This window comes from Lynx canadensis, chromosome F2 (assembly GCF_007474595.2).
Source record: "Lynx canadensis isolate LIC74 chromosome F2, mLynCan4.pri.v2, whole genome shotgun sequence".
In the NCBI taxonomy this organism is placed as follows: domain Eukaryota; kingdom Metazoa; phylum Chordata; class Mammalia; order Carnivora; family Felidae; genus Lynx; species Lynx canadensis.
In genome coordinates this window covers 570,620-595,997 of record NC_044320.2, presented here as the reverse complement: position 1 = coordinate 595,997, position 25,378 = coordinate 570,620, and the positions used below count along the sequence as shown (strand labels likewise).

General features: G+C 64.4%; 2 protein-coding genes across 4 annotated transcripts; one reads left to right on the top strand and one right to left on the bottom strand.

Moving 5' to 3' along the window:
- Window positions 1–78: 78 nt before the first annotated feature.
- Window positions 79–25,340, bottom strand: BOP1 (BOP1 ribosomal biogenesis factor). Of its 2 annotated transcripts, XM_030303573.1 has the most exons (16): window positions 25,214–25,340; window positions 23,947–24,147; window positions 13,596–13,676; window positions 2,831–2,985; window positions 2,636–2,753; window positions 2,456–2,557; window positions 2,166–2,378; window positions 1,923–2,084; window positions 1,746–1,826; window positions 1,606–1,675; window positions 1,391–1,523; window positions 1,111–1,291; window positions 735–1,023; window positions 572–656; window positions 384–491; window positions 79–296 (listed from the first exon to the last, which is right to left on the bottom strand). In XM_030303573.1, the coding sequence occupies exons 1-16, from the start codon at window positions 25,307–25,309 to the stop codon at window positions 143–145; spliced, it is 2,229 nt and encodes a 742-aa protein (XP_030159433.1). In that variant the 5' UTR covers window positions 25,310–25,340; the 3' UTR covers window positions 79–142. The 2 variants fall into 2 exon arrangements, with proteins under 2 accessions (XP_030159433.1, XP_030159434.1); XM_030303574.1 differs by lacking the exon at window positions 23,947–24,147.
- On the top strand, window positions 4,620–6,464 carry SCX (scleraxis bHLH transcription factor). Of its 2 annotated transcripts, XR_003966164.2 has the most exons (3): window positions 4,620–5,192; window positions 5,915–6,020; window positions 6,140–6,464. XR_003966164.2 is itself a non-coding variant. In XM_030303663.2 (2 exons), the coding sequence occupies exons 1-2, from the start codon at window positions 4,620–4,622 to the stop codon at window positions 6,176–6,178; spliced, it is 612 nt and encodes a 203-aa protein (XP_030159523.1). In that variant the 3' UTR covers window positions 6,179–6,464. The 2 variants fall into 2 exon arrangements, 1 of the variants encoding a protein (XP_030159523.1); XM_030303663.2 differs by lacking the exon at window positions 5,915–6,020.
- Window positions 25,341–25,378: the final 38 nt, after the last annotated feature.

The window sequence follows — 25,378 nt, the reverse complement described above, 5'->3', positions numbered from 1 at the left end:
GCGAAAAAGGCCCCAAGCTATGGGGTGGGGGGGGGGTGGGAGCTGGTCAGGAAGCCCAAGTCAAGGTCACACCACTGGTCAGCAGGGAGAACACCTCTATTAAGGGTCCCGAACACACGTGCGCCTGGGGACGCAGGGTGGCCTAGGTGAAGAGGCGGACAGTGCCGTCGGCCCCGGAGGAGAAGACCCACGGCTGGGTGGGGTGGAAGGCCACGTCCAGAACGCCCAGGTCTCGGGTCAGCGTGTGCCCCCGCAGCACCTTCACAGGCACCAGCAGTGGGTTCTGCAGCAGATCACTGTGGGGGAGGGGAGAGGGACTCGGGTCAGGGAAGCGCAGCCCCCAGGCCGGGGGTGGGGGGTGGGGGGGCAGGTCCAGCACTCACTTGTACACCATCCCATGGCAGACGATGATGCTCCCGTCGTCGGAGCCAGATGCGAAGAGCGGGTACCGGGCATGGAAGGCCACAGCCCTCAGGGCCTTCTTGTGGTGCCTGCAGGGCGGGGGCGGGGTGAGGGCAAGCTAGGGCAGGGGAGGGACAGGCCAGCACCCACATCCGCATAGGCGCCTCACCTCAGTACCCTGTACGGCTCGCTGGAAAGGTCCAGGTCGAACCACACCAGCTTGCTGTCATAGCTGCCACAGATGACGTTGTCCCCTGGGAGCAGATGGGGTCGTGAGGACCTGCGGGGTGCACGCTCCCCCCCCCCCAACACCCCCCCCCCAACGCCCTCACCTGCGGGGTGCACCGCCAGGCTGGACACCCATTTGCAGTTCGGTCTCAGCTTCTTGGTGAGCTCCTGGCGCAGCAGGTGGTAAAGGCGGACGCCACGCTGGGAAGCCACCAGCAGGAAGGGGCGGACAGGGTGGAAGGCCACCCGCTGCACCTGTCCGTGGCTGCGGCGGAAGGGGCTCTGGCTGCGGCGCCGGCTCAGCTGATGGATCAGCACCTGTGTGTGGCCGGCGGTGGCCAGCACCACGGCCATGTAGTCCCCACGCCCGTGCCACGTCACCTGCGTCACTGGCTGCAGGAAGCGACGCTGGCTGAGCTGGGTCCCCCGGCCGCCACCGCTCCCCCCGCCCCGCACGTCCTGACCCCGCAGCCCCCGCACCTTGCCGTGGGAGACGCGCAGCCGCAGGCCCCTCTGGCGCTCCTCCTCCGAGGCCTCCAGCCAGCCGGCAGGCTGCACGGCGGGCTCCTGGGGCGGGACGAAGGTGCTCAGCAGCTGGTCCGTGCCGCCCACCACTAGCCGGTCCCCCAGCGCCGGGTTCAGTAGCAACACCGAGTCCTCTCTGCAGGCCAGAGTGACACACAGCCCCTGAGGCTCGGGCCCGTGCCCGCCGCCCCCCCCCCCCCCCCCCCACCGGCGCCCCCCGGGGCCTCGCACTTACACCGCCACGGCCACCAGGCAGAGGGTAGGGTGAGGGTTCCAGGCGATGCTCCTCACCACGCCCCCCACGGGCACGGTCCTCATGCAGCGGGCGGTAGCCACCTCCCAGAGCCGCACGGAGCCATCGTCGGAGCCTGGACGCAGCGAACAAGGCCTTCGCCACCTGGTCCTCCCACCCGGCCCCCCGAGCTGGGAGTGCCCCCACCTCAGGCTCACCTGAAGCCAGCCACTGGCCCTCCGGGGATACACTAAGGCAGCGGACAAGGTCGCCGTGGCCCCTGTAGACCTACAGAGGAGGAGGAGTAAGGAGACGGACGCACCCACGCACTCCCTCCCCCACCCGCCCGACAGCCTACCAGGGCCTGGCACGTGGGGAAAGGCTGCAGGTCCCGCGGCCTCGGCAGTTTAGGGATGAGGTCTTCCGGGTCCACGTTCACCTGGATAGGAGAGCGAACAGTCACCCCATCCCCACGTCCTGTGCCCCTGCCCGGGCGCACCTTCCCCCCCCCCCCCCCCCCCCCCCGCCCACATACCCTCATCTTGCGCTGCCGTGGACACAGGTAGAGGTCAAGGCAGCGCTCGAACCGTTCCTGGATGAAGCGGCCGTACGCGGGTACGGCCCGCAGGCTCGGGAACCTGTGTGGCAGGAAGTTGAGCCTCCTCTCGCCCGGCTCCTGCTGCTCCCACGCCAGACGCTGCGGAGACAGGGGTGAGCTGGGAGCTCGGGGCCAGGGACGGGGCCCAGTGCCCCCCACCCCCTGTGGCGCGAGGCCCACCTCGTCTTCGCTGAGCAGGTACTCTGGAGGCGGGTTGTAGGACTCCGCGTGGCCGGGTAGGGCCAGCTTCGGAGCGGGCACGTGCATCTTGTGCCGGCCCAGCACGGCGTCGGGGTCTTCCTGCGCCCACAGGTCATAGAAGCTGGGCGTGGGGTCCTGGGGCCGGCGAGGCTGGATCCAGCCCATCTTGATGGCGTGCACCATGCGAGACACCTGCAAGGGCAGACCAGGTCGGCTCGGGGCACGGGGGGCGCGGGGGCGCACGGCCCCGGATGCAGCGCTGCACCCACCTTCTCCTTCTCCACCAGGGACGGGATGAAGCTGCGCTTGTCAGCGGGACGGTTGGTCACTGGGTGGACCATCGGGTCCCCGCTGAAGAAGTCCACGGCAGGCTGGAGGAACAGACACAGATGTGTGGGCCGGGGCCCTGCAGCCGCCCCGGACACCCGGGGCGGGCTGCCGCCACCTACCTCATACGGGTCGAAGCTCACGTCCCCAAACTGGCCGCTCTGCAGCCGCCGCACCAGGGCCACCTGCTCGTCCGTCAGCCGCACATCGTGACCCGTCGTCCGGTCCTGCACCGTGCGCCTGGGGAGCCACCTGTCAGAGCCAAGCTCCGGGCCCCCCTGCCCTGACCCCACAGGCCCTGCCCCGAGCCTGCTCACCAGTAATCAGGGTTGTCCATTTTGTCCAGGAACTGGTCCAGCTCGTCACGGGTACGCAGGGGCTTGTAGATGCGCCTGCCGTCCAGGTCATAGCCCACGTGGGGGAAGTCCTCGTACCACTCCAGGGGCACATTGCCCACCGTGTTCCGGATGTCCTGGGGGCAGCAGGCCAGCGCGTCGGCACCGGGCACCCACCGTGCCCACCCCTCCCTTCAAGCTCCCCAAGTCTCAGGCAAGGGTGGGTCCCTAAGGAGGCCGGGGGGACAGTCCCCAGGCACCCTGACACAGGCCCTCTCCCTGGGGTGTGACGTGGCACGGCGGCCAGTGCTGTCCCCCACCGCCCCCCTGACTGGCCCTCAGAGGCGCCGGAGCTGTACCTTCACATTTTCCACTGAAGTGGTGCCAACCCCAGAGCCTCCCCCCTGGATTCCTTGGCCAGGACTCTGGGCAGCCACAGACAAGGGTGACCTCATCGCCCATGGGCTCCCTCCCCTGGTGGGGGCCTTAGGCAAAAACGGGTAGCCACGGGCAGGGACTCAGGGAAGACCCCACAACCCGCTCCAAGGGGAGGGAGAAACCACTGCCTTCTGCCCTGCAGACATTCAGGGACCCCCCCCCCCCGCAACCCTCCCTGGTGCTGCCCGCCGCCCCCCCTCCCCCCCCCCATCCCAGAGCAGCCACATTCCTGGACACACATTCCTGGTCGAGGCCCCTGCCAGCCACCACCCTCCCTCCGCCCAGCACGGAGACTGCTGCCCAGGCGGCCGCTTCCTGAACAGTGGCCACAGGGGGAGGGGCCCAGATGAGACTGAGCGCAGCAGGGAGCCCAAAGGCCCCTTGCAAGGGGCACAGGACCCCCCGCCCCCCGGGCTCTCCCCATCTGCACCTGCCCAGCCCAGCCCTGCCGACTTGTGTACTCCCCTCCCAGCAAGCCCATCTTCCAGGCACACCCCCGTGCCCCTGTCCTCCTCTGCACAGGAGGGGGGGGCTCCCACTCTACACAGGCCCAATTCCAGTCCATGCGGCCATCCCTGTATTGAACACACCCCGGAGCATGCAAAACGGGAATGGCGGGGTGGGGGTGGGGGTGGGGGGGTTCCCAGAGCAGGGATACAGGCAGGAGCTGGGAAAGAGGAGGGTCCCGGGCAGAGAGTACAGCTGACGCCAGAACGTGTGCCACCGGGTGACCCCACACACGACTCCACCCCTCAGGGCTCCTCTGTACCCCCTCCCCACTCTGCCTGGCACAAAAGGCTCAAGTGTACACAGGAGGGAGAGACAGACAAACAGGGTGTGGCCAGGCACCAGGGCCAGGGCATCTGAGTTAACTTGATCGTGCCAGGGGAGAAGACCAGCCTGGGTCATGGGTCCCACTTGTGACCCGCTCCTGCCCACCTCCCCACCCCCCGGCTGAGGGAGAGGGAGGGAGCTGCAGAGCCCTGGTACCACCCATCAGGGGATTCCCGCTTCCCCGCGTCCCCAGAGGAAGCGAGATGCTCCAGGCTTCTTCAGCGTGGCGCGAGAAGGCAGAGGGACGAGGGCCCCTGCTCCGTGCGGCCTCCGGGGGCTGGGAGGCGGGGAGGAGGGCGGGCCGGCGCGGGGGAGGGGCCGCCGCCACTATAAAGGCCCGGCCCGCGGCCCAGCTCCAGCCCGGGACGCACACGTGCGCGCGGCGCCGCAGCCGCCACCGCGGGCCACCGAGACCCGCGCCTCCCCGGCCCCCCGGGCGGCCGCGCGGCTGGCGGCATGCGCCGCGCAAGGCGGAGCTGACGGCGCGCCCGCCGGCCCCATGTCCTTCGCCATGCTGCGCTCGGCGCCGCCCGGCCGCTACCTGTACCCCGAGGTGAGCCCGCTGTCGGAGGACGAGGACCGTGGCAGCGAGAGCTCGGGCTCCGACGAGAAGCCCTGCCGCGTGCACGCGGCGCGCTGCGGCCTCCAGGGCACCCGGAGGCGGGCCGGGGGCAGGCGGGCGGGGGGCGGCGCCCCGGGGCCCGGGGGGCGGCCGGGCCGCGAGCCCCGGCAGCGGCACACAGCGAACGCGCGCGAGCGGGACCGCACCAACAGCGTGAACACGGCCTTCACGGCTCTGCGCACGCTCATCCCCACGGAGCCGGCCGACCGCAAGCTCTCCAAGATCGAGACGCTGCGCCTGGCCTCCAGCTACATCTCGCACCTGGGCAACGTGCTGCTGGTGGGCGAGGCCTGCGGCGACGGGCAGCCGTGCCACTCGGGGCCTGCCTTCTTCCACGCTGCGCGCCCCGGCAGCCCCCCGCCGCCGCCCCCACCACCCCCCACCCGCGACGGCGAGAACGCCCAGCCCAAACAGATCTGTACCTTCTGCCTCAGCAACCAGAGAAAGTTGGTGAGTGTCGCCCACCGGGCATCCGTGGGAAGAGAGGCGAGGAGGATGTGGCGGCCCCTGCTTCCGTAGGACCCTAGCTACTACCCACACCTGTCGGGCAGAGAGTGGGGCCAGAGGCAGGCAGAGCGCCCCCCCATCCCCACCCACCCCCGGCCGCACCTGTGACCTACTGTGCCCCGGGGCCCCGGGGAGGGAGGAGCCCAGCAAGGGCCCAGCTGGAGCAGGCAGGGCTGGACCTTCTTGGGCCTTCCCCCCCCACCCCAGGGCCACAGGTTCCCACGGGGACCGAAGAGGGCCACCCAGGGTCAGGTGGGGGGGGTGGGGGGGAAGCGGCAGTCTACGAAGCAGGGAGGCCACTAAAACTGGAAGAGGCTGGGAGCAGACCAGAGTTCAAGCGACTCTGGCCACCCACCCTGTCCCCGAAGGAAGGGGACATCCCCCCCCTAATCCGTTGGCCCTGCCACAGCCCCTGGCGCCGGCCTAAGGCTTATCGGGCACCTGCTGCCTCTCCTCCGGCCCTGGCCCACGCCCCTGGGGCTGCCCACTCAGACCTCTGTGTGGCTGTGGGGTCTGCAGACAGGCTGGGGGAGAGGGGCACGTTGCGGGAGCGCTGGCCGGCTGTGATTTACAGCTGCTGCTGCTGCGCTCGGTGGCACCGGAAAAGCAGGGTGAGCAGGGAGAAAACGCGGCGCGGCTTTTCCCGATCCCCATTTCCTCTCCAGACGGCACGCGTGAGCTCCTGGGGCCTGAACATCTGGGAAACTTAATTTTACAGTTTCGGCTGTGCAGCACCGTGCTCTCTTCCCCAAAGTGCACGGGGACGCCGGGGTGAGCGCGGAAGGGGGTGCAGCACCCGCCACCCGAGACAGCACCCAGCGGGGAAGCCCAGGCGCGGGCTGGCACTGGGTCTCCACCCGGGCCCTGACACCACCCCCTCCCCTCTGCAGAGCAAGGACCGAGACAGAAAGACTACGATTCGGAGTTAGAGGCGACGCCGCTGGGCTCTCCACAGAGAGCCCCCCCCACCCCGTGGACCCGACTCAGGCACAGGCCTCCTGTGAGGGCGCCTCAGGCTCCTCTGGGGCCAATGGACGGACAAGCGGCGGCAGGACTCTGCACTGGCCCAGCTGGCCCAGGTCCACTGGAACCTTCCGTGCTGGCTTCCTACCTGGGTTTTCTTCTGGTCACTACGTGCTGGTATTTTGTGTCTTTGATATGATAATATAAAGTCTGGAAACTTTGTGTAATTAAAAACAAAACAATATCGTCCAACCGTGGAAGCACTGTTTTCTGGAAGGTTCAGAATCCAGCCTGAGCCCAGCCCAAGACCACACTCCCAGCTCTCAGGGCGGTCTCTTCGTGCCCCATCCTCCCTGGGCCCAGAGGCACCAGCTCCCAGGGAAGGCGTCCACCTTCCAGGGGCTGGGCCGTCCCTCCCAGGCTTGAGCACAGCGAGGTACCTCCTCCCGGCCTGGTGGCTGAAGGAGACGGGTGGGGGAGAGCAAGGCTAGGAAAGGAGAGAGGGAGCCCACTGCCCCACGGCAAGGGACCAAGCAGTCCGGCCTCCACTCCCAGGGCCTGCCTGGTGCCCATGCCTCCCCTGCAGGGGTGAGGAATCCAGGGCCGGCAGCACAATCATGCCAAGCCTTGGGGCCTCACCCTTCGCCGCAGAGACCCAAGAAGTGGACGCTCAGCCAAGAGGCTGAGTGAGGGGCACTGCCGTTGGAGCGGGTCTCCGAGCCTCGGCGGGCCTAAGGGTGCGGGCCAGGTGGCACCCATCTGCAGGCACCCCGGGGTGCCCACCCCTGCGGGGGCTGCCCTGGCTCCCCCAGCCCTACACCCAGCCACTTGCAGCGCTGCTCACACGGAAAGGAACCCTGGCCGCCCACCGCCCTGCTCCGCCGAGCTCCTCCAAAGCCCCACCTGCCTGTGAGGAGGGCAATTTCAGGCCCCCTCCCCGAGCTGTGCACAGCTGGCTGACCATTAAAATCCTGCAGGTGACAATTACGGTTTAGTGGCTCCAGCTCTGCTGGCACAGCACAGAAGAAAGGCAGGGGGCGGCCTTCCACGAGCCACCTCCCCCACGCTGGCCAGGCGGGCCAGCAGCCTGACTTCCGGCCAGACCGGGTAGGGAATGGCCGAGGGCGCCAGGTGTCGGCCCTGGGCCCTCCCAGCCCTCAGCACAGGCTCAGGGGCCCCCACTGACACACTCCCCCGGGCCCCGGGGAGAGGCCAGGTGCTAAGGCCCACGTGGGCACCCCAACAGGGCAGGCCCAGAGCTGCCCCCCTCCTCTGCACAGAGGGGCTCCGGGGACCTGCAAAGCAGGAAGTGGTGGAGTAATTCTGGAGGAAATTCTCAAAGCCAGAGCCATTAAGGGCTAGAGGGGGGCTCTGTCCAACGTGATAGAAATATAACAGGATAAAAAGTCGCCACGGCAGGTTCCATTCGGAGAGAAACCCAACCCCAAATTTCCTTTCCTTAATCCTGCAGGAGCCTACAGCTGGCCAGAGGAAGGAGGGAGAGGGCAAGCCGGGTCACTGCAGAAGCCCCCACCCCACCCGCCTGCCTGGGGAGCCAGGACCCAGGCCGGAGACACGGGGGTCCAGATGGGGGGCTGAGAAAGGCATCCCCTCTCCTCCCAGGCGGGACCTGGGGGAGGTGTCCGGGGAGGCAGGTGTACCCCAGGATCTTTGTGCTCACCCCCCTGCTTCACTGGGCACCGGGTGCGGTTCTGTGGGGGTGGGGGGAGGGGGCATGGCCCACCTGCCCCTCCCCTACTAGAATCACATCTCCACACCCGAGCCTGGATGGGGGGCCGCAGACCCCCCTCATGAAGCCCCCCAAGATGACGAGTACCCGAGCGGGCGCCCACCTTGCGACCACAGCGCAGTGCCGCACCCACACACGAGGCTGAGAGCGCAAACGGAGGGGACCCCGAGCCCCAGAGCTGACGGGGTGTCAGGAGGACCCTGCGGGGGGGGGGGGGTCTTCCGAATCCGGAAAACGGGTGGGAGAAGACAGAAGGATGGTCCCCAGAGACCCAGCCCGTCAGGGCCCAGGGCACACAGGCCCAGCTCTCCACGGCAGGGCCTGTGACTAGAACAGTGGCTGCAGCTTGGCCGACTCGGGCCTGGGCAGTGGGCCCGGCGCTCCCCGAGCTGCACCGGTAGCAGCAGCGGCGGCGGCAGCGGCGGCGGCGAGGGCCTGGCCCGCCAGCCAACAGGAGAGAGCGGAGGGGCGGGGGAGGAGCGCTCCGTCACCCTTCACTGCTCCAGAAATTCAAACCAGACGGGGGGCGGGGGGGGGGGGGGGGCGGGTGGCGGGGGTGGAGGGCCAGCCAGAGCCCGAGCCCGAGCCCAGCAGCCCCACCGGAGTCCACTCAGCTACTACGGCGGCTGGGCTGGGGCGGCAGGTGCTCTGTGCCCGCCGCAGGCCCTGCCTCCCTCCCAGAAGGCCAGCCTCGTCGTCCACTGAGAGGGACAAAGACCCCGGGTTCCGTGCGTGCGCGCCCCAGAGACAGCTGGAAAGGAGGGGCCGAGCCCGCGCCCTGGGCCAGCAGCCGCCTCTGTGGGCCAAGCTGGGCTGGAAACACTCTGATCGGCCCCGGCTGTCAGCTCCCTGTCCCCGGCCGGGGGAATGAGCTGCTGGCGGCACCACATGATTCATCACCAGGCCTCAGCCCGCAGGCCAGCCGGCCCCCACCCTGCTCAGCACCTGTGGGCTGCCAGGAAGCACATGTGACCCCGCGGGGGCAAGCACCTACCGACCCCTCCAGGTCAGGCACCGAGCTCGGAGTACAGGCTGAGGACACAGACACCCCCGTGCTCTCCTGGGGGGGCCTCTGTGCCCCAAGCACAAGCCTGTGGGATGAGGCCAGCGGGGGACCCCACCCCCCAGACTGCACCGGACACAAGCGGCAAGCAACAACTGGCTGATGTGTCGGCTGGGATTTTTCCGCTCTCGAGGAGCCCCTCCCCTCCCCCTCCCCAAAGTGGCTGCAGCTGTCAGGACCGCAGATTGGAACTGCAGGTAGGGCGCTGGCCGGCTGCCCACCTCCCTCCCGTGTCTGTCTGCGAGAGAGGAAGCCGGCCCACCTCTGGAATCCTTCACTCTCTCCTCGTTCTGCCTCTCCCACCTGTCCCCTGGGAGCGTGGGGTCAGCCGCCCTCGCTCAGGCTCTCTCTTTTCCCTTGCCCCTCTCCGATTACAATGCCGGCAGTGTTCGCTCCGCTCCCCCTGCACGAAGCTCCCGCCTGTCTCTGAGCACCACTCAGCCTTCCTGAGCCTCGGCCTCTCCTCGCTCCTCCATGGTGTTTAATCTCTGTCAGAGCACCGGGCAGAGGAGGCCGGGCTGTGTGCCCCAGGCTCACCTGCTGCCTCGGAACCCATCGAAGGTTCCAGCAGGATGAGTCCTGGTTCACGGGCCAAAGGGAAGAAAGCCAGGTCCTACTCGGCCTCTTCCCGCCCCAAAGGCCAAAGCCAGGTGAGGAGACCCCAGCAGGGAGCTCGGAGCCACCTTCCCAAACCTCCTCCATCAGACCGCCACTCACATTTGCTAACCCAGGTAGCAGGGCACCTCCGCAGAGGCCGACCCCAGACACCATCACCCCCATCTGCCCGTCGCTCTCGAAAGTGTTGCCGGCCAGGCCCGCCCGAGCCATCACGTGCTAGCACAGAGGCCTCCAGCCCACTGCCTGGCCCCCACGGGGTCCACGCGGTGGGCAGAGGGTGCCGAAGCTGCCCCAGCTCCCAGGTCTTCGGCTACCCCAGACCCCCACCCACCTGCCCCTCTCCTGGGGCTGATCAAGGTGCAGTGAGCAGTCCCACCTGGGGCCCTCTGACTCTTGACTACCTGCAGGCAGGCGCTCCCAGAAACCCCTCTGGAGTGCTGCGTGGGGGCCCAGGCTCGGGGCCCCCGGCTGAGTGGTGGAGACCCCGTTCCAAGACCCACTATTCAAAGAGCTGCTGCTGCTTCAGGTTGGTCCCCAGAGCTCCACACCTGCCCCCGTCCCATCTCCAGCGAGCTCCAGAATCTTACCCCAGAGGACTCACCTCAGCCCCAAGCACTGCCTGCACACAGCCAGCCCCTACCTGTGGCCCCTGTCCCCAGCCCCCTCTGCGGTCACTCCCCTCCCCCCCCCCCACCACCTTTCCCTTTCCCTCCACAAGCCAGCAGCCACACCTCCAGCCCCAGGGCAAACCCTCCGGTCCCTCCAGGCACTCTCCCACCCACCTGCCCCGCTGGGTTCCTGCTGTCAAGGAAACTGGCTCTGAGTGGGCACGAGCAACAGGCCGGGGCCTCCACCACCCACGTGCCGGGGCTCTGAATCAGCCCCCCCTTCACCTGCCAGCGGCCACACGGGCCCCGCACTGAGAGACCCGGGGCTATCCCTGGACACGTACCACATCCCTCTTAAGGGACAGCTACTTCAGCCACTGCACGCTCCTCACTGCCCCCGCCCCCGCCCCCACCCCCGGGAGGGAATCCTCTCTCCTAAGGAAGGAGGCAGCGGGGGGGGGGGGGGGGCAGCACTGGGGAGAGGAGGGCGTGCCTCCGACCGGGCACCGCAGGCCTGGCTCAGAGGCGGAGCCGGGCAGAGGCACCGAGGGGCACTCTGCGGTCACAGCCGTCACACCCAGTGCACCCTGTGGCCACCACCTGCAAGGCCGTGGGTCAGACCGGCGGGAAGGGACAGACCAGAGCCTGGCCGGCGGCCCCGCTTGCGGGCCGGCTGTGGGGGTGTCAGGCCGACACGAGCAGGCTGAGTGCCGGGCGCTCTCCACAAACAGCCCGAAACCTGAGCCGACAGGCTCCCGCTGCCAGCAGCGACGCAAGCGCTCGGAGCGCGCGGGCGGCCAGGATGGGCGGGGCGGCGGCCCCGGGAGGAGCGGGAGGCCGCCAGCGCTGGAGGCAGCTGCCGGTTCAGTAGCTGGGAGAAGCCATTAACGGCCGTTTGGCGAGAGAGCAGAGGGGATCGCGGGCTCTGGATGCAGACAGGCCCGGGCTCGTCCCCGCGGGATCCCAAGTTACTTGGAGGCCAGGGCGCCGCGGAGCCGGCCAGGGCTGCGGCCCGGCCCCCGCCCGCCGCGGAGGTCTCTCCGGGCACAGGAGGGTCCCACGGCGGACGGGAGGGGGTCAGGCCCTGGGGCTCAGGGACTGGGATGAGGTGGATGCCTCCCGGTCTCCCTGGCCAGAGTTCAACAGCCACCCCTCACCTCTCACCTCTCGCCGGCCTCAGTTTCTCCCAGCTGCCTGGAACAAAGAGGGGCCCCGATGCCGCGAAGGCCGCCGGCCCCCTCCCCCCACCCCGCCCCACCTCCCCCGGGTCCGGCGGCTGGATGAGATCACGTCTGTGAGGTGCGGTGCCGTGGGAGAGGAGTGAGGTGGACGTGTGGGGGTGGGGTGGACACAGCCCGCGGCTGCTCCGGACTCCCCCCGCTCCAGGCCCCCCGCCAGACCCAGCGGCACGTCCAGGGGACTTGGGCCCCAACGTGGCTTGGGATGTGAGTCTGGGGGACTGAGGAGGGCAAACGTACGGAAACAGGACTCAGACCATCCCACGAGGGTAGACTGCCACTCATCAGTCAGCATCTGGGGCGGGGGGCTCCCCAAAGCCGAGGCCAGCAGTCAGAGGGTCCAGAAGCCCCAGCACACACCAGCTCAGGCCTCAGATCCAGAGCCAGGGGTGGGGCGGGGCGGGGCAGGGCCCAGGGGAAAGGACTCCAGGTGTGGCCACCGCACAGCAGCCTCCAAGAAGATTCTCTCTCCCAGGAGCACGAAACCCGTGAGGACATCTCTGCCGCCGGCCAGAGCCCGAGTGGGGTCCACCCGGTGCCGACCACCTCTAATCTAAGCACGCTGCAGGGAGAAGGTGTAGCTCTGACACCAGGAATGTGCCCGGACGGCGGCCCCCGAGCCCTATGCTCTGCGCCGGGTCTGTTCAGGTGCCCGACGGGACCCCTCGCCGCCTGGCCCCCAGGCCTGTTCCCTGAAGCCCACCCCGCTTTGCCAGGATGGCAGAGACACCCACAAAGTCAGCACGGAAGGACCCGGAGCACCCCAGGCACACGTGCTGCTCAGGGAAGCGTCCGCCGGGCCTGGCGCGGCTCCTGAAGGCTGGGCTCTGCCGCCCCCTCGAGCCGCAGGCCGGCCGTGCTGGCAGAGCTCAGGAAGGCGGGCATCGGGCCCCCTCCTGTCACTCACACATATGGGATAGTCATTGCCAGAGGAAGCGGCCCCCGCAGGCCGGGCCGGGAGGAGCGCCTCCCTGTGGGCAGGCCGAGGCCCCTCCCCCGCCTCTGCACTCCATTTACAACCATCATCGATTTCTCAAAATACCAAATATAAAAAAGTAGCCGACAGGATGTGGCTGCCGACAGCCAGAGCCCCTGGGAGGGGGGAGACAGGCAGGGAGCCGCACTGCGCTGGCCCCCCCTCACCGTGTGCGCCCGCTGCTCCGGCCAGGAAACCAATTTATTTTGTTTTGTCTCTGTTCTCTAAACGCACAGAGGCCAGATCGGGCGGGCAGCCAAGGCTCCTGCAGCCGCTGCCAAGAGAGCGTGAGGGTGGGGGCGGAGGCCGAACAGGGGAGGGGGCGCGTGCCTCCCCAGGCCCCGGGACAGCCCCTGACAGGCAGCTCTGGAGGGCCGCTGTCCCTGCAAGCCATGCGCCAAAGCCATCCCCCTGCAGCTCCAAAGAGGCACACACCTGGGCGCCCACCGGGGCCCTGGGAGGCGCGGGGCCACAGCCCCGCCGGTGACTGGGACACACGTGGGAGGGGACAGGCAGGAGGAGATGGCCACCTCCGGGCTCAGAGCTCCTCAGCCTCCAGCCCTCCCACATCAGGCAGGCCCAGGGAGCTGAGCCTCTGGCCCACACACCAGGGCCTCCGGACGCCAGACTGGGCACCACTTGCCCACCGCCACGCTTGTCCCTTCAGACGACAAACGTGAAGGAGCGACCGGATTCACTGGAGCCACATCAGGCCACTCCTCGAGGACACCGAGGAGAGCGGGGGCGGAACACCCAAAGGCCACCCACCTCCTGCCCTCAGCACCCAGACCCGTCACCCCCCGAGGCCCAGCACAGGCCAGCTGGTGCGACAGAAGCCACCCCTGCCCCAACCTCTCCGTGCCCACCGAGAGCACAAGCACAGCCTGCGCAGAGCGCACGGGGGACCCCAGCATCAGGGGCCGCCCCACAGACCCACCTGGGGGTCCACTGCATCACATCCACCCTCCCTCCTTTCCTAGTGATCCCACACACACTCACCCTCCTGCAGACAGGTGTCCTGACCCCAAAATCGCTCTCCCAAACCACGAGGGGGCCCCTCACTGTGGCCTGACTCCTCTGTACCCAGCACAGCACAGCCCCCCTGGGGAGGAGGCAAGCCCAGCCCGCACCTCCTCATCAGAGCTGTCTTCCGCGTACTCTTCGTAGCCCTTCGCTCTCGCCACCTCTGTCCTTGGGGAAGGGATGCCAGCCTGTAGAGAGAAGGGACAATTGTGATGTCAGGATGTGATGCCCTCTGACCTCGGACAGAGCCCAGGCCCGAAGTCCCTCGGCCCCTCCTTGGGACTGGAGGCTCGGGAACAAACTATCCCTCTCGCTGATGCTGAGGCCGAGGTTCCCGCCGCCCCCAATCTCTAGGCAGCTCCAACCTGGCCCTGGGCCTCAAGACAAGATCAGGGTCACCCCAGGTCTAAGCAGGCCTCATGGGCCTCACCTGGGGTCCTGTCAAGGGCCAGCCCCGTCACTACATTCAAGTTCCTCCAAGGAAGGACCCCAGGGAAGGGCTGACACCTGGTGCCAGACTGGAAAAGGAACAGTCAGCAACAAAGCCACCAGCTGAGGGCCTGGCCACCCCCGCACCAGTTAACGAAAAAACCGGCTGCAGGGCTCCTGGCCCGACAGCCCCTACCCAGCCCTGCCAGGTTCAGGAGAGCCCAGGGTCCAGGGGCAAGGTGGGAGAGGCCACTCGGGGGCAGCAAGTGAGGGCAGGGCAGGGCAGGGGGGTTACCCACACCCAGGCCAGCCGCTCTGGAGGCAGGCCTGTGGCACCTGCCGCTGGTGGTCACGAGGCCACAGCCGGCTCACTCCTAGGGCAAGACCCTCCTCCTAAGGCGGCCTCCGGTCTGCAGCAGCTGAGAGAGAGGCGCCCCCTACCCTGCAGAACGTTGCGGGGGACACAGCCCTCTGGCACCCACCCACCCACGTGTCCACGGCCCCAGGCTGACCCCGGTCCACCAGGTCAGTGAGTGGGCGCCACTGAACGTTCACACCCTAACCTGGAAAACAGATCCTTCCCTCACGGGGTGGGGGGATCGGGTGTACCGGAACCAGGACTGATGGGGAAAACAGCCCTACCTCTCACTCCTGGGCGCAGTAAAGTACTCTGGAGCAGGAGCCCCTGAGCGCGGCACCCCCGCCAGAGCCCCGCTCCCCCTGACCGGGCAAGAGCCAAGGGCCTGCGAGGCGGCTCTTCCTCTCGCCTGTTTTTTCCCTCAGTGTAAGGAGGGTGGGAGACTAAGTTTTTCTCCAGGCCAGGAACAAGGCGGGATTCGGTTTCCATGTCTCCCCCACCCCGCTCCCCATGCTGCACGCGCTGTGGGAGCCGTGCCCGCTAAAAGTGGGTCAGCACCGCCTGATGGGTGCGGGCCGTGGGTGGGGGGCAAGGAGGGCCCAGAGCTCTCCTCCCATCCTTGCCCGAAGGGAGCTCCGCCTGCAGCAGCGGCCCAGGGGCACACCTGCCCCAGGCTCAGGGCCGGGCACCAGGCCTCCTCAGCAAGTGCCCCCAATGCCAGACCACGGCCGGCAGGTCCACGGTGGCGGCCCCGGCCAGGCTCCACGGCCGCCCACAGAACCAGGCCTGCTGATGCTCTCCAGCAGCACTGAACCCTGCAGAGCCCTACATCACCTGCGCCTCAGGCCACGGTCATGGGGTCCCCTTGTCCTCCAGCGCACCCCACATCGTCCTATGCTGGGTGTGGCCAGCGCCCCGGGCAAGCGTGCAGGCACAGGGAGCCAGAGACAGGCCGGTCCCCGGCAAGAAGGGGGCGCAGGGAGCCAGAGACAGGCCGGACCCGGCAAGGAGGGGCACCCCAGCAGCGGGCAGCAAGTTCCCACACAAAAGAGCTGGACCCCCAGCCCTCCTTGGTCTCTCTCCAGAAGTGGTGCTGCAGGCAGCACGGTGGCCACCAGGGGGCAGCAGAGGCGCGGGCACAGCCTAGCTCCAGGATCCAGGGGCGGCTCCGGGAGCAACCCCTTCACAGCCTGGAGACCCTTTGCTGGGCATTCAGGAAAAGGAAAATTTTAAAAGACAACTTAAAAGGAACGTGAAACGCGAAAGGACGCGAACCCAAGAACGGGGGCCCCACCATCCTTGCCTCCTGTCTCTCACTCGGCGCAGCCCTGCCACCGTCGGAGACGGTGGTCCTCAGGCGCAGAATCCAGGAGGCCGGGGTCTGCCCAGACCCACACCGTCTGCAGGACACGAGCACCCACCTCAAGACAGGCTCAGCCCTGCGTGGCACTGCCCCCTCAATGTGCCCACATTGGACACACTGGTGGACACAGACAGAGGCAGCCTTCTGTCGACGAGTGCCCCCCCGACCAGGGCACAGCAGGAGCGAAGGGCAGACCCGTGTACAGTGGCGCGAGGAACTGTGGGGCATCAGCAAAGAGGCCAGCAGCAGGCAGGCAGTCCGGGGGCCAGTGTCCAGGCAGGGCCAGAGGCACGCAAGGGCACGCCGAGCACTAGGGAGAGGGAGGCCGTGTCGACAGCTGGGCAGCAGGCCGGGACCACCTCGGAGCGGAACAAGCAGTGGGCACCCCTGGGTGAAGGGCCACGGGGCAGACAGCACTGGGAGCCCGGGTCAGGCCGTGTCCCCGAATCCTGGGCGGCCTCTGGACCTGGTCCTCAGGGGAACTCGCTCCTGCTTCTCTACCCACCCCCAAGACTGTAATACACCGTGAAGACCGAGGCAGGGGCCCCGAAGGGGTTCTGACAGCCCAAATGGCATCTCATTGCAGCTGCAACAGACCCAGCCCGGCCACACCCCACTGCCACCGCCAAGCACGCATGTGACAACACAGGCTCCCCGACCTCCCGACGCGGGCTGTGCTGGCTCAGACTAGGTCAGCCAAGCTGAAACTTTGCTCCCTGCACGGCCCTCCCTGCGGGGTCCCGGGCAGGACTGCTCACAAGGGGGTGCTGTCAAGAGACTCAGAAGAAAGGAAACAGCAGCCACCACACCCTGATGGTCCACAGGAGGTGTGCCGGGCTCGGGAGTGTCCCTGACACCTCGGAGCAGGGGTCACATCCAGAGCGCTACTGGTAACACATGTTCTCAGCGACCCAGGGGAGGAGCAAAGACCCCGTGCACAAAGGAGCCTCCAAGAACCTGATCCACAGACCCTCCGGACTGGCCCTCGCTGCTGCGGAGCCTCCTCAGGGCCCAGCTCAGGGAAGGGCCGGGGTCGAAGAGCTCCGTGCACACGCCCGTCCGCGCACATGCCAGTCTGACCAGGAGCACGGACTGACGCCGAGGAGGTACACGTGTTAGAGAACATGCACCACCGGGGCCCGCCAAGGCCAGAGAGAACATGAGATAAGAACACCCCTCATTTCTCAGAGAAAAAGGAGGGAGACTCGGGGCCAGGGTCATGCCCCGGAGCAGGACCCGGCCCAGCACAAGGAGATGGTTGCCCTTGCCTGGCCAACATCAGGACACCAGAGACCGCTGACCACGCAGGGCGACCCGCTTCCCCATTTACAACAGAAAAACTGAGTGGGACTCGAAGCCACTGCTGCACGTGGCCGCAGGGGAGGAGGCCGAGGACCTGCCGGCACCTAGACCTGATTCACACGAGACCCTCGGGCCGAGGCCACGGCCAACACGGCCACGAGGTAAGGGTCCGAGAGGGATGGCGGGGGTGGACGCTGTAGCTGTTCCAAACCACAGCTGCAAATCTTTGACTTTCCTCCCACCAAGGGGCAGTCTACGTGCCCCCTCCCCAAATCTGAGCGGGCTTGTGGCCGGCTCACCTGTCCGAGGAGAGCAGCCCCGACTGACAATGCGTGAGTTCTGGATCCAGACCATGAAGCTCCTGCACTTCTGCCCCGTATAACAGACAGCCTGTCCTCAGAGCCCCGACGGTGGGGACGTCCCAGACGGGCAGGCAGGCTTGCCCAGTGAGTGCCCATCATGCAGGTTGCCCCAGCCTGGACACGAGTGGAGAGGCCCCAGATTTCTTCCTCAGGACCCTCACCTGAGCCCCCCAAACAAGGGGTGTGATGACTGATGGTCCTGCTAGACAGAACATACCAGAACCCTGGAGGGACACGGCTGAGGGAGGCCGTGGGAACCCCCAATCCCACTGACGATGTCACCCGGACACGACAGCTCCTCACCCTGCCTGAACTCTGATCCGCAGAAATGAGAGTGCCACAAAATGTGTCATGCCTGGAGGTGGCAGGGCAGGTGGAGGAACCACTGCCTCCCCTCCCCCACGGGGCCGCATCCTCGCTCCTATGGTAGGCGCTCCATTAACTAGCTGGGGACAGTCATCGGATGTGCCCCCAGCTGCCTCCCACAAGCCACAGCTCCACCGGTGCCAAGACCCAGGCGGGCCCCTTCTGCCCGCAGGTCTGCAGCACACAACAGGCAGAACTCTTCCTGAAATGCCTACAGAACACTACTCACGGGCACGATCACTTGTATGGTCACATTCTTGAATGCGGTGAGCAGACTAATGAGCCAACAGTGGGAACTTCTGAACGAAAGAAAACAAAGTAGGAAAACCCCACGTAAATAAGGACCCAAGTAAACACAACAAGGAGGAAAAATGGGTCCTAAACAAGCACAAAAGGGTAAGACGACTTTCAATACACAAATCCACTCAACACAAGTAGTCCAGAAGAAGCACGAAGACCTCACCTTTCCCAGGGGACCGCAGAGAGCTGCTGGGGAGGACGCCGGCAAGGGAGCACGCTCCTGCCTGCCAAGCGGGAAGCCAGGGATCCGGGAACAGGGAGGGCAGGGGTCGGCGGGCTGGGGACGGGGGGAGCCTGAGGAAGCTCCCCATGCCTGAGAGTGGACACAGGAGGGACGCAGGCAGGCAGCCGAGAGCCAGGGAGAGGCTGGGCGGGGGGGGGCAGAGGTGACACCCGGCACACAGGGAACACGCAGCACGGGGCCCCTCTACAGCCTCCTTCAGTGACGCGTGTGCCGAGGACTGTCCGGCTGGGGCAGGCTTGCAGACGCGCCGTGCACAGAGCGAGGGGCAGGGGCTGGGCCCCACCTCGGCCTTGAGCTAGAGCCAGTGGGGAGCAGAGGGCGGGGCTCGGGGAGGGGATGCAAGGCCCCCAACGCCAGGGGTCCACGTGGCACTCCCTGACCCACGTGAAGGGGAACAGAAGTGGGGCCTGCAGAGCCTGACCTTCGAGAAATAGGACAGTGATGGAAACTGTGTCTTGGGGGGCACACAGCCGGAACCATGCTCCCAGAAACACAGGAAAAGATGCCTCGTTCCCAACTTAAGGAAAAAATCACAGTGCAACACGAGGCCACTTTCCACGTATTAGAGTGAGAAAACACTGAGGTTTCACCACGCACTGTCTCGGCGGGATGGGAAACAGGTGCCTCGGGGGGTGTGGCGAGTTCAAATAGCACACTTTCCTTCCGCTAAAAACGCATCGGCCTTAGACCCAGAGATGCTTCCCGGAACGTATCCGAAAACCTGCTTGCACGTGCAAGCAAACGAGGGGAGCATCGCAAGACCACCGGGACAGCACAAGGTCACAAGTGCCCACCCACCGGCGGCCCGTGCACGCTGCAGGCACCGCGCGCGAGGGTGGTCCTGAGACAGAGAAGAGCAGGGCAGAAGACGGCAGTTAGGAAGCCATCAGACACGACACAAACGGGCGCCTGGATGTGCGAAGAACACCCTGGAGAGACCCAGGGACCGGAAACAGTCCTCACCCTCGTGCAGGAGCAGAAGGCAGGGCAAGGCGGGAGGAACGACCCTCAGGAGCTCCCGAGCGAGTGCTCTGCTGTGTCCCTACCATGCACGTCACATATTCCACGCAACCCTAACAAAGTAGTGGACGCATCTGCACGGCCACCAAACCCCCAGGAGGAAGTGGAGGAGGAGCTCGCCGATGGTGGCACCCAGGGCAGCCAGACACCGAAGTGGGTGACCCTGAGCACCTGGGCCACGTAACCCCATCTCTCCCCGTGGGAAAGGAAGGTGGACACTCAGGGCAGTCTCCAGAGAACACGCCTGTGACCACCTGGCCATCCACGATCACGTGTGGAGGGTCCCAGCAGGATGTTCGTGGCCTGCCCGGGATGGCCTGTGGCAGCCACACGTGGAACCCGTGGACGGACTTATGGGGCAAGGTCCCCGGACAATGACCTATCAGCCCCATACCTCCCAGAACCATTAGGCAAATACGGCAGCCCCCGCCTGCACGGGTACTTGGCAGCCTGCATCACTTGATCAGTGTGTCTGGGCCAGGGGGCATCAGAGACAGTCGGAAAAGCCCAGGGGACCATACCCACAATCAGCACCTATTTCCTGCTGGCCTCTGCCCCAGGATGTGTGTCCTTGATGTGACGTTAGAACGCAGCCTGACAATGAGGCAGGATGCCCTTCAGACACGTGAAGCAGTGTGGCCACCCGCTTCCTTGGAAGTGGGGGGAGCCTGGAGACAGCTTGTGTACAGGAAGTGGAAGAAACGGCGACGGGAGCCAAGTCACAGACGGGAGCACGCAGCGGGGAGAGAAGTTACTGCAAAGCCTCACGGCACAGTGGCCGTCAGCACCTAGTAAGAACCAAGCCCCAGGAAGGAGGCACCGGAGCGGGAGGAAGAGCGGAAGAACATTGTGCTTGGTCGTACAAGCTGGAGCGGGCCCCTGGGAAAACGCCACTTCGACCTGACAAGCAGCTCACCTACAGCCACTGTTTGCAAGACCACAGAGGCGGCCACGGCCAGAAGCCAGAGAACGCTGGGGCTTCCTGTTAAAAAGCTGGGACACCCGCCAAAGACACGAGCAGAAGCTGGCATCACTGCTGGCAGGGGCCCATAGAGCTGACAGTGGTAGGGACACCGATTCTAGAAGCTGCTCAACGGAAGTGGGTCTTGGGTTGATGGCCCGTGCGGGTGGCAGGAACACCTTGTCAAGACAGGTTGACATCTTGACAAAAGCCTCCATGGTGTGACAGGTAGCAGGCCCCTAGCTACAGCAGGTGAAACCCCGAGAGGACCTTGACCCAGGGGAACCCCCCCATCATAGGGCTTCAGACGGTGGAGTGCAGGCCTGACCGGGGCTGTCATGGGGGCCACTCTGGACGCCCCATACGGCCACGTTCGGGCAGATAGGAACACACGGGAAGCGGTGACTTGCTGCTGGCTCAGTTTCTGGCTACGAGGCTACGTGCTGCAGACGGGGCTCAGACCATCCAAAGAGGGGGTGTGGGCAGAAAACGCGGAGGGGGAACCAGCTCAACCAGGTGGATGGGTGTGAAAGGCTTGAGGAACAGGTGGAAAAAAGGAGAGACAGGGAGATTTCCACTAAGCGAGAGAACACTGCCCCCACACCTCAATCCCCTCTCTCTGCCTCGAGGAGTTCAAACCTAAGCGTGACAACTGTGATTAGAACAGGAAGTGCTCCAATACAGGCCACCTGTACCCCTCAATGAAAGCATAAAAAAGCCAGAGATGTGAACACTGACTGGCACAGGGCAGGGCAGGACCCTGAGGTGGCCATCCAGGGTGTGTGTGGGACTCAGAACCGCTCATGGCTCGTGGGTCTCGTGTCCAGGACTGCCCACAAGAGACAGGGATGGCCTTACGGCCTGGGCGTGAGCAGGAAGGAGGGACACCTCCCAGGCAGGAGACGAGGAGGGTGAAGTCCTGAAGCCGCCCCCGTACGGCACACACCGGAGGGGCCCCGGTCCCGGCTTCAAGTGGGGGGCAGGCCAGGCTGCCGCAGAGCCAGCTCCCCCGGACGGAGGGCTGCGCCCCACCTTCTGACAAGGGAAGGCATCTGCTCTCTCCTGGGCTGTGGCCCCAGTCCCTGCTGGATGGCCCGGCAAGCAGACCGAGAAGGCGGCCCTGCAGGGAACACCCGGCCACGTTGGCACAGAAACCTGAGAAGGACCCATGTGGACAAGCACGTGCCCAGCAGCTCAGAAGGGACGGAGCGTGGGCACACGCAGAATGCGCCCCTTCCATCAGACCCCCTGGACGTCCTCTTGAGGTACCTGCACTGTTGCCTCATTTAGAGAACTTAAAAAAAAATTTCCATTAAAGGGGCGCCCGGGCAGTTCAGTCATTTGAGTGTCTGACTTCATTTGTCTGACCTGACTTCAGGTCATCAACTCGCTTTCATGGGTTCAAGCCCCACGTCGGGCTCTGTGCTGACAGCTCAGAGCCCGGAGCCTGCGTCAGATTCTGTGTCTCCCTCTCTCTGCCCCCACCAACCCCCGCTCACATTCTCTCTCAAAAATTAATAAAGGTTAAAAAAAAAAAAAAAAAGAAAGAAATGTTTATTAAAAAAGTTACTTAATTTTTTTTAAGTAGGCTCCACACCCAACACAGGGCTTGAACTCAGGACCTGGATCAAGACTGTGTGCTCTACCTATTGACCGAGTCAGCCAAATGCCCCAAAACTTATTTAACTTTTAAAAATTACTCTTAAAATTCTGTTTATAAACAAAGACAAAAAACCCTTTGTAAAAAAAAAAAAAAAAGAAAAAGAAAAATGGGGGGACGACCGGGTGGCTCCGTCAGTTAATCATCTGACTTCAGCTTAGTTGATGATCTCACGGTTGAGTTCGAGCCCTGCGTCAGGCTCTGTGCTATAAGCACGGAGCCTAATTTGGATCCTCTTTCCTTCTCTCTCTGCCCCTCCCCAACTTGCATGCGCATGGGCTCCCTCTCTCTCTCTCTTTCCCTCCCTCCCTCAAGTAAAAATACACTTTAAAAAAATTTTTTTCAAAAAAAAAATTGGGGCACCTACCTGGCTCTATCTGTAGAGCATGTGACTTGATCTCAGGGTCATGAGTTCAAGCCCCACGTTGAGCGTGTAACCTGCTTAAAAAACGCGTTAATTGGGGCGCCTGGGTGGCTTGGTCGGTTAAGCGTCCGACTTCGGCTCAGGTCACAATCTCGCGGTCGGTGGGTTCGAGCCCCGCGTCGGGCTCTGTGCTGACAGCTCAGAGCCTGGAGCCTGTTTCAGATTCTGTGTCTCCCTCTCTCTGTGACCCTCCCCCGTTCATGCTCTGTCTCTCTCTGTCTCAAAAATAAACATTAAAAAAAAAATTAAAAAAAAAAAAAAAAACGCGTTAATCAATTAAATTAAACAAATATGTCAGTGTGTGGACCCTTAATTTTAAAAGGAGGAGAAAAGACACGGGAAGGTGATGAAACTGTTAGCTGTGGTCACGAACCACAGCAAATGCAGGGAATGAGAACTCCCACTCTGTACCGAACAGTGCTGAGAAAACATGTAATTTTTGTCAAGAAAGTGTATTTTGTAATGTTTTTAAATGTTTATATATCTTTGAGAGAGGACACGCACAATGCTCAAACAGGGGAGGGGCAGAGAGAGAGGGGACAGGGGATCTGGGGCAGGCTCCACGCTGTCAGCACAGAGCCCCAAACGGGGCTTGAACTCATGAACCATGAGATCATGACCCGAGCAAAAGTCAGATGCTTAACGGACGGAGCCACCCAGGCGCCCCTATTTTATAATTTTATAAAGTTAAAAAGAGGGAAAAATCGTTGGCCATCACCCTACAAACCATGGTCAGTACAGTAAACACATCTCTCCCTGCACACCAGCATTACAACTAAGGCTTGAGTGAGTGGAAGGTTGAAATGTGACTTTAAATCTTTTCTTCCCAGGAAACAGAACAAGCACGGCTTTTTGGTTTCTATTAAGGGGGTGGACTTCTGTATGATTCAAAGTCGTAACTTCCAGAACACCAGACCCACTGGAAATATAGTTATAAACTACTTTCTACAACATTCCAGGGGCGCCAGGGTGGCTGTCCGTTGAGTGTCCGACTCTTGATTTCGGCTCAGGTCCTGATCTCAGGGTCGTGAGTTCGAACCCCACCTGGGGCTCAGTGCTGACAGCAGGGAGCCCACTGGTGATAGTCTCTCTCTCAAAATAAATAAATAAACTTTTAAAACCAGTAACTAAAACACTCCAAACAGCTAATGTCCTATTTTAGTTTAAGCTTTTCTCTCATTTTTCTCGCTTGAGACAAGAGCCGAAGTACCCCTTCCCCATCACCACAGGGGTGGGCACGATGCCGAAGCGTCAACCGGCAAGGCTCTCTGGGGCCAGGCTCGAGTGGAACGGCGCTCCTGTCGGGCCGGCTCCCTCATGTGTGTCCTGGGAGCTCCCGCCAGACAGTCTCTTGCGCATGAATCCCCACCTCAGGCTTTGCCCCTGGGAAACCCAGGCTACGACTGAGTCTAGCAGAGAGGGCTGAGTCCTATGGAAAGGTGACATCAGAATCACCTGAGGGGGAGGCCCGGGGAGGTGGACTTTTCGAGTTCCTGAGAACAGAGCGCATAACTGTGAAAAACAGCACCCGATTCGGAGCGCTCCAGCTCCAACCAGGAAGCTCGAAAACAGCAGTGAGGACGCTGAGAGCCCGAGGCCTGGGGGTCGCTTTCTTTCCTGGCCACCTTCATGCCAGAAGGGCCCACCAGGAGGCTCCTCACTCACCCACCTGCACCTGCTGCCCAGAGGTCTCCTCCATCCTGCTGGGGCTGTCATCACCGCTGGCCCCATCCTCTCCCTCGGCTGGGTCATCCTCACTACTGTCGCTGCCGGAATCCTGCAGGCCTGAGAACACGCTCTCCTCGCTCTCAGACAGGCCAGAATCACTGCCATCCAGGAGGCTGGCGGCCGACGCGGAGACGAGGGCGGTCTGCAAGAAGCAGTGTTGGTGACAGCCAGGTGTCCAACCCACCCTCCGCCCACCAGGCACCCTGCTCCAAGGCCACAGCCCTCAGGCTTCTTCAGCAGAGCTCTGCTCACCAGACAGCATCTCATCCCTGACTCTGCAGGACACGGCATACAGTTCGTGACCTGGTCACTGCCTTTACCAGAAAAGGTTGAACGACAGGAAATCGTACACCTTGAGGAAGCACTTAAGCACAGAGTCGCGGACTCGCTATTTCTTAACAGTTTGCAACTCCCTCACCTTCTTGGACACATAAAAGTTACCCCACGGTACGCGACCTAGTTACCACGGACACGACGCTGCTACAGCTCGCCGCACCGTCTACCTCTGGCGTTTACTCAGGTGCACAGTGATGACAGCAAACAAATACCGCAAAGGCAAACAGCTCCTCGAAGTACGGACCAGGTGGTGGAAGCAACCAAGTCTGGTGCCCACAGCTACCTCCTGGTAGGGCAGGAGGGCACCCGACCAGGTGACGGGGAGCCTGATGACACAGCTAAGTGGGGTCGGTTGAGAAAGGCTGCTGTACATGCCTCCTAACACTTTCTACAACCCAGATGTAATGACATCACGCAACCGACCTGGGGTTAGCTGGACAGCAGGCGTGGCCGTGAGTCCACTTAAAATCATGTCCAATGCAGTAAACCCTGGGTTCCAGGCAGGCTCTTTCGATCTCGTCTCTTACCTTCAGAATACGCCTATCGCATTAAGCGCCGTGTAGATGTGTAGATATTTACACAACGGCAGGACGCATAATTCAAAGGGTCTGAGAGGCTGCTGCACAGATGCCACCTCTACTCCGCCTCCCACTCCAGCCACCCCCTGCGCAGGTGCTTGCTGCCAAGGACGCTCGCCACGAGGCCACCTCCAGCAGCGGACAGACGGCCCCTTCTTTCTCGCATCCCCGGGCCCGTAGCGCGCCGGGCGGCCTCGCCGTGTGCCGAAGAGCCACCACGTGCGGCCACAGGCCCCGCCGCCCGACCCCGCCGCCCGACCCGCCGCCCGGCCCCGTCCCCGTCCCCGCTGTCACCTCCTCCGGCTCCAACTCCGGCTCGGGCTCCGACGGCCGCTTCCCAGGCCGCGTCCCCGTGGCCGCCGCACGCCCCGCGCCCCGAGCACCCGCCATGCTACCCGGCTAGTCCGGACCCGCGCCGCCACTTCCGGCAGCGCCGGCAGCGTGGGGACTGGGGGCGGG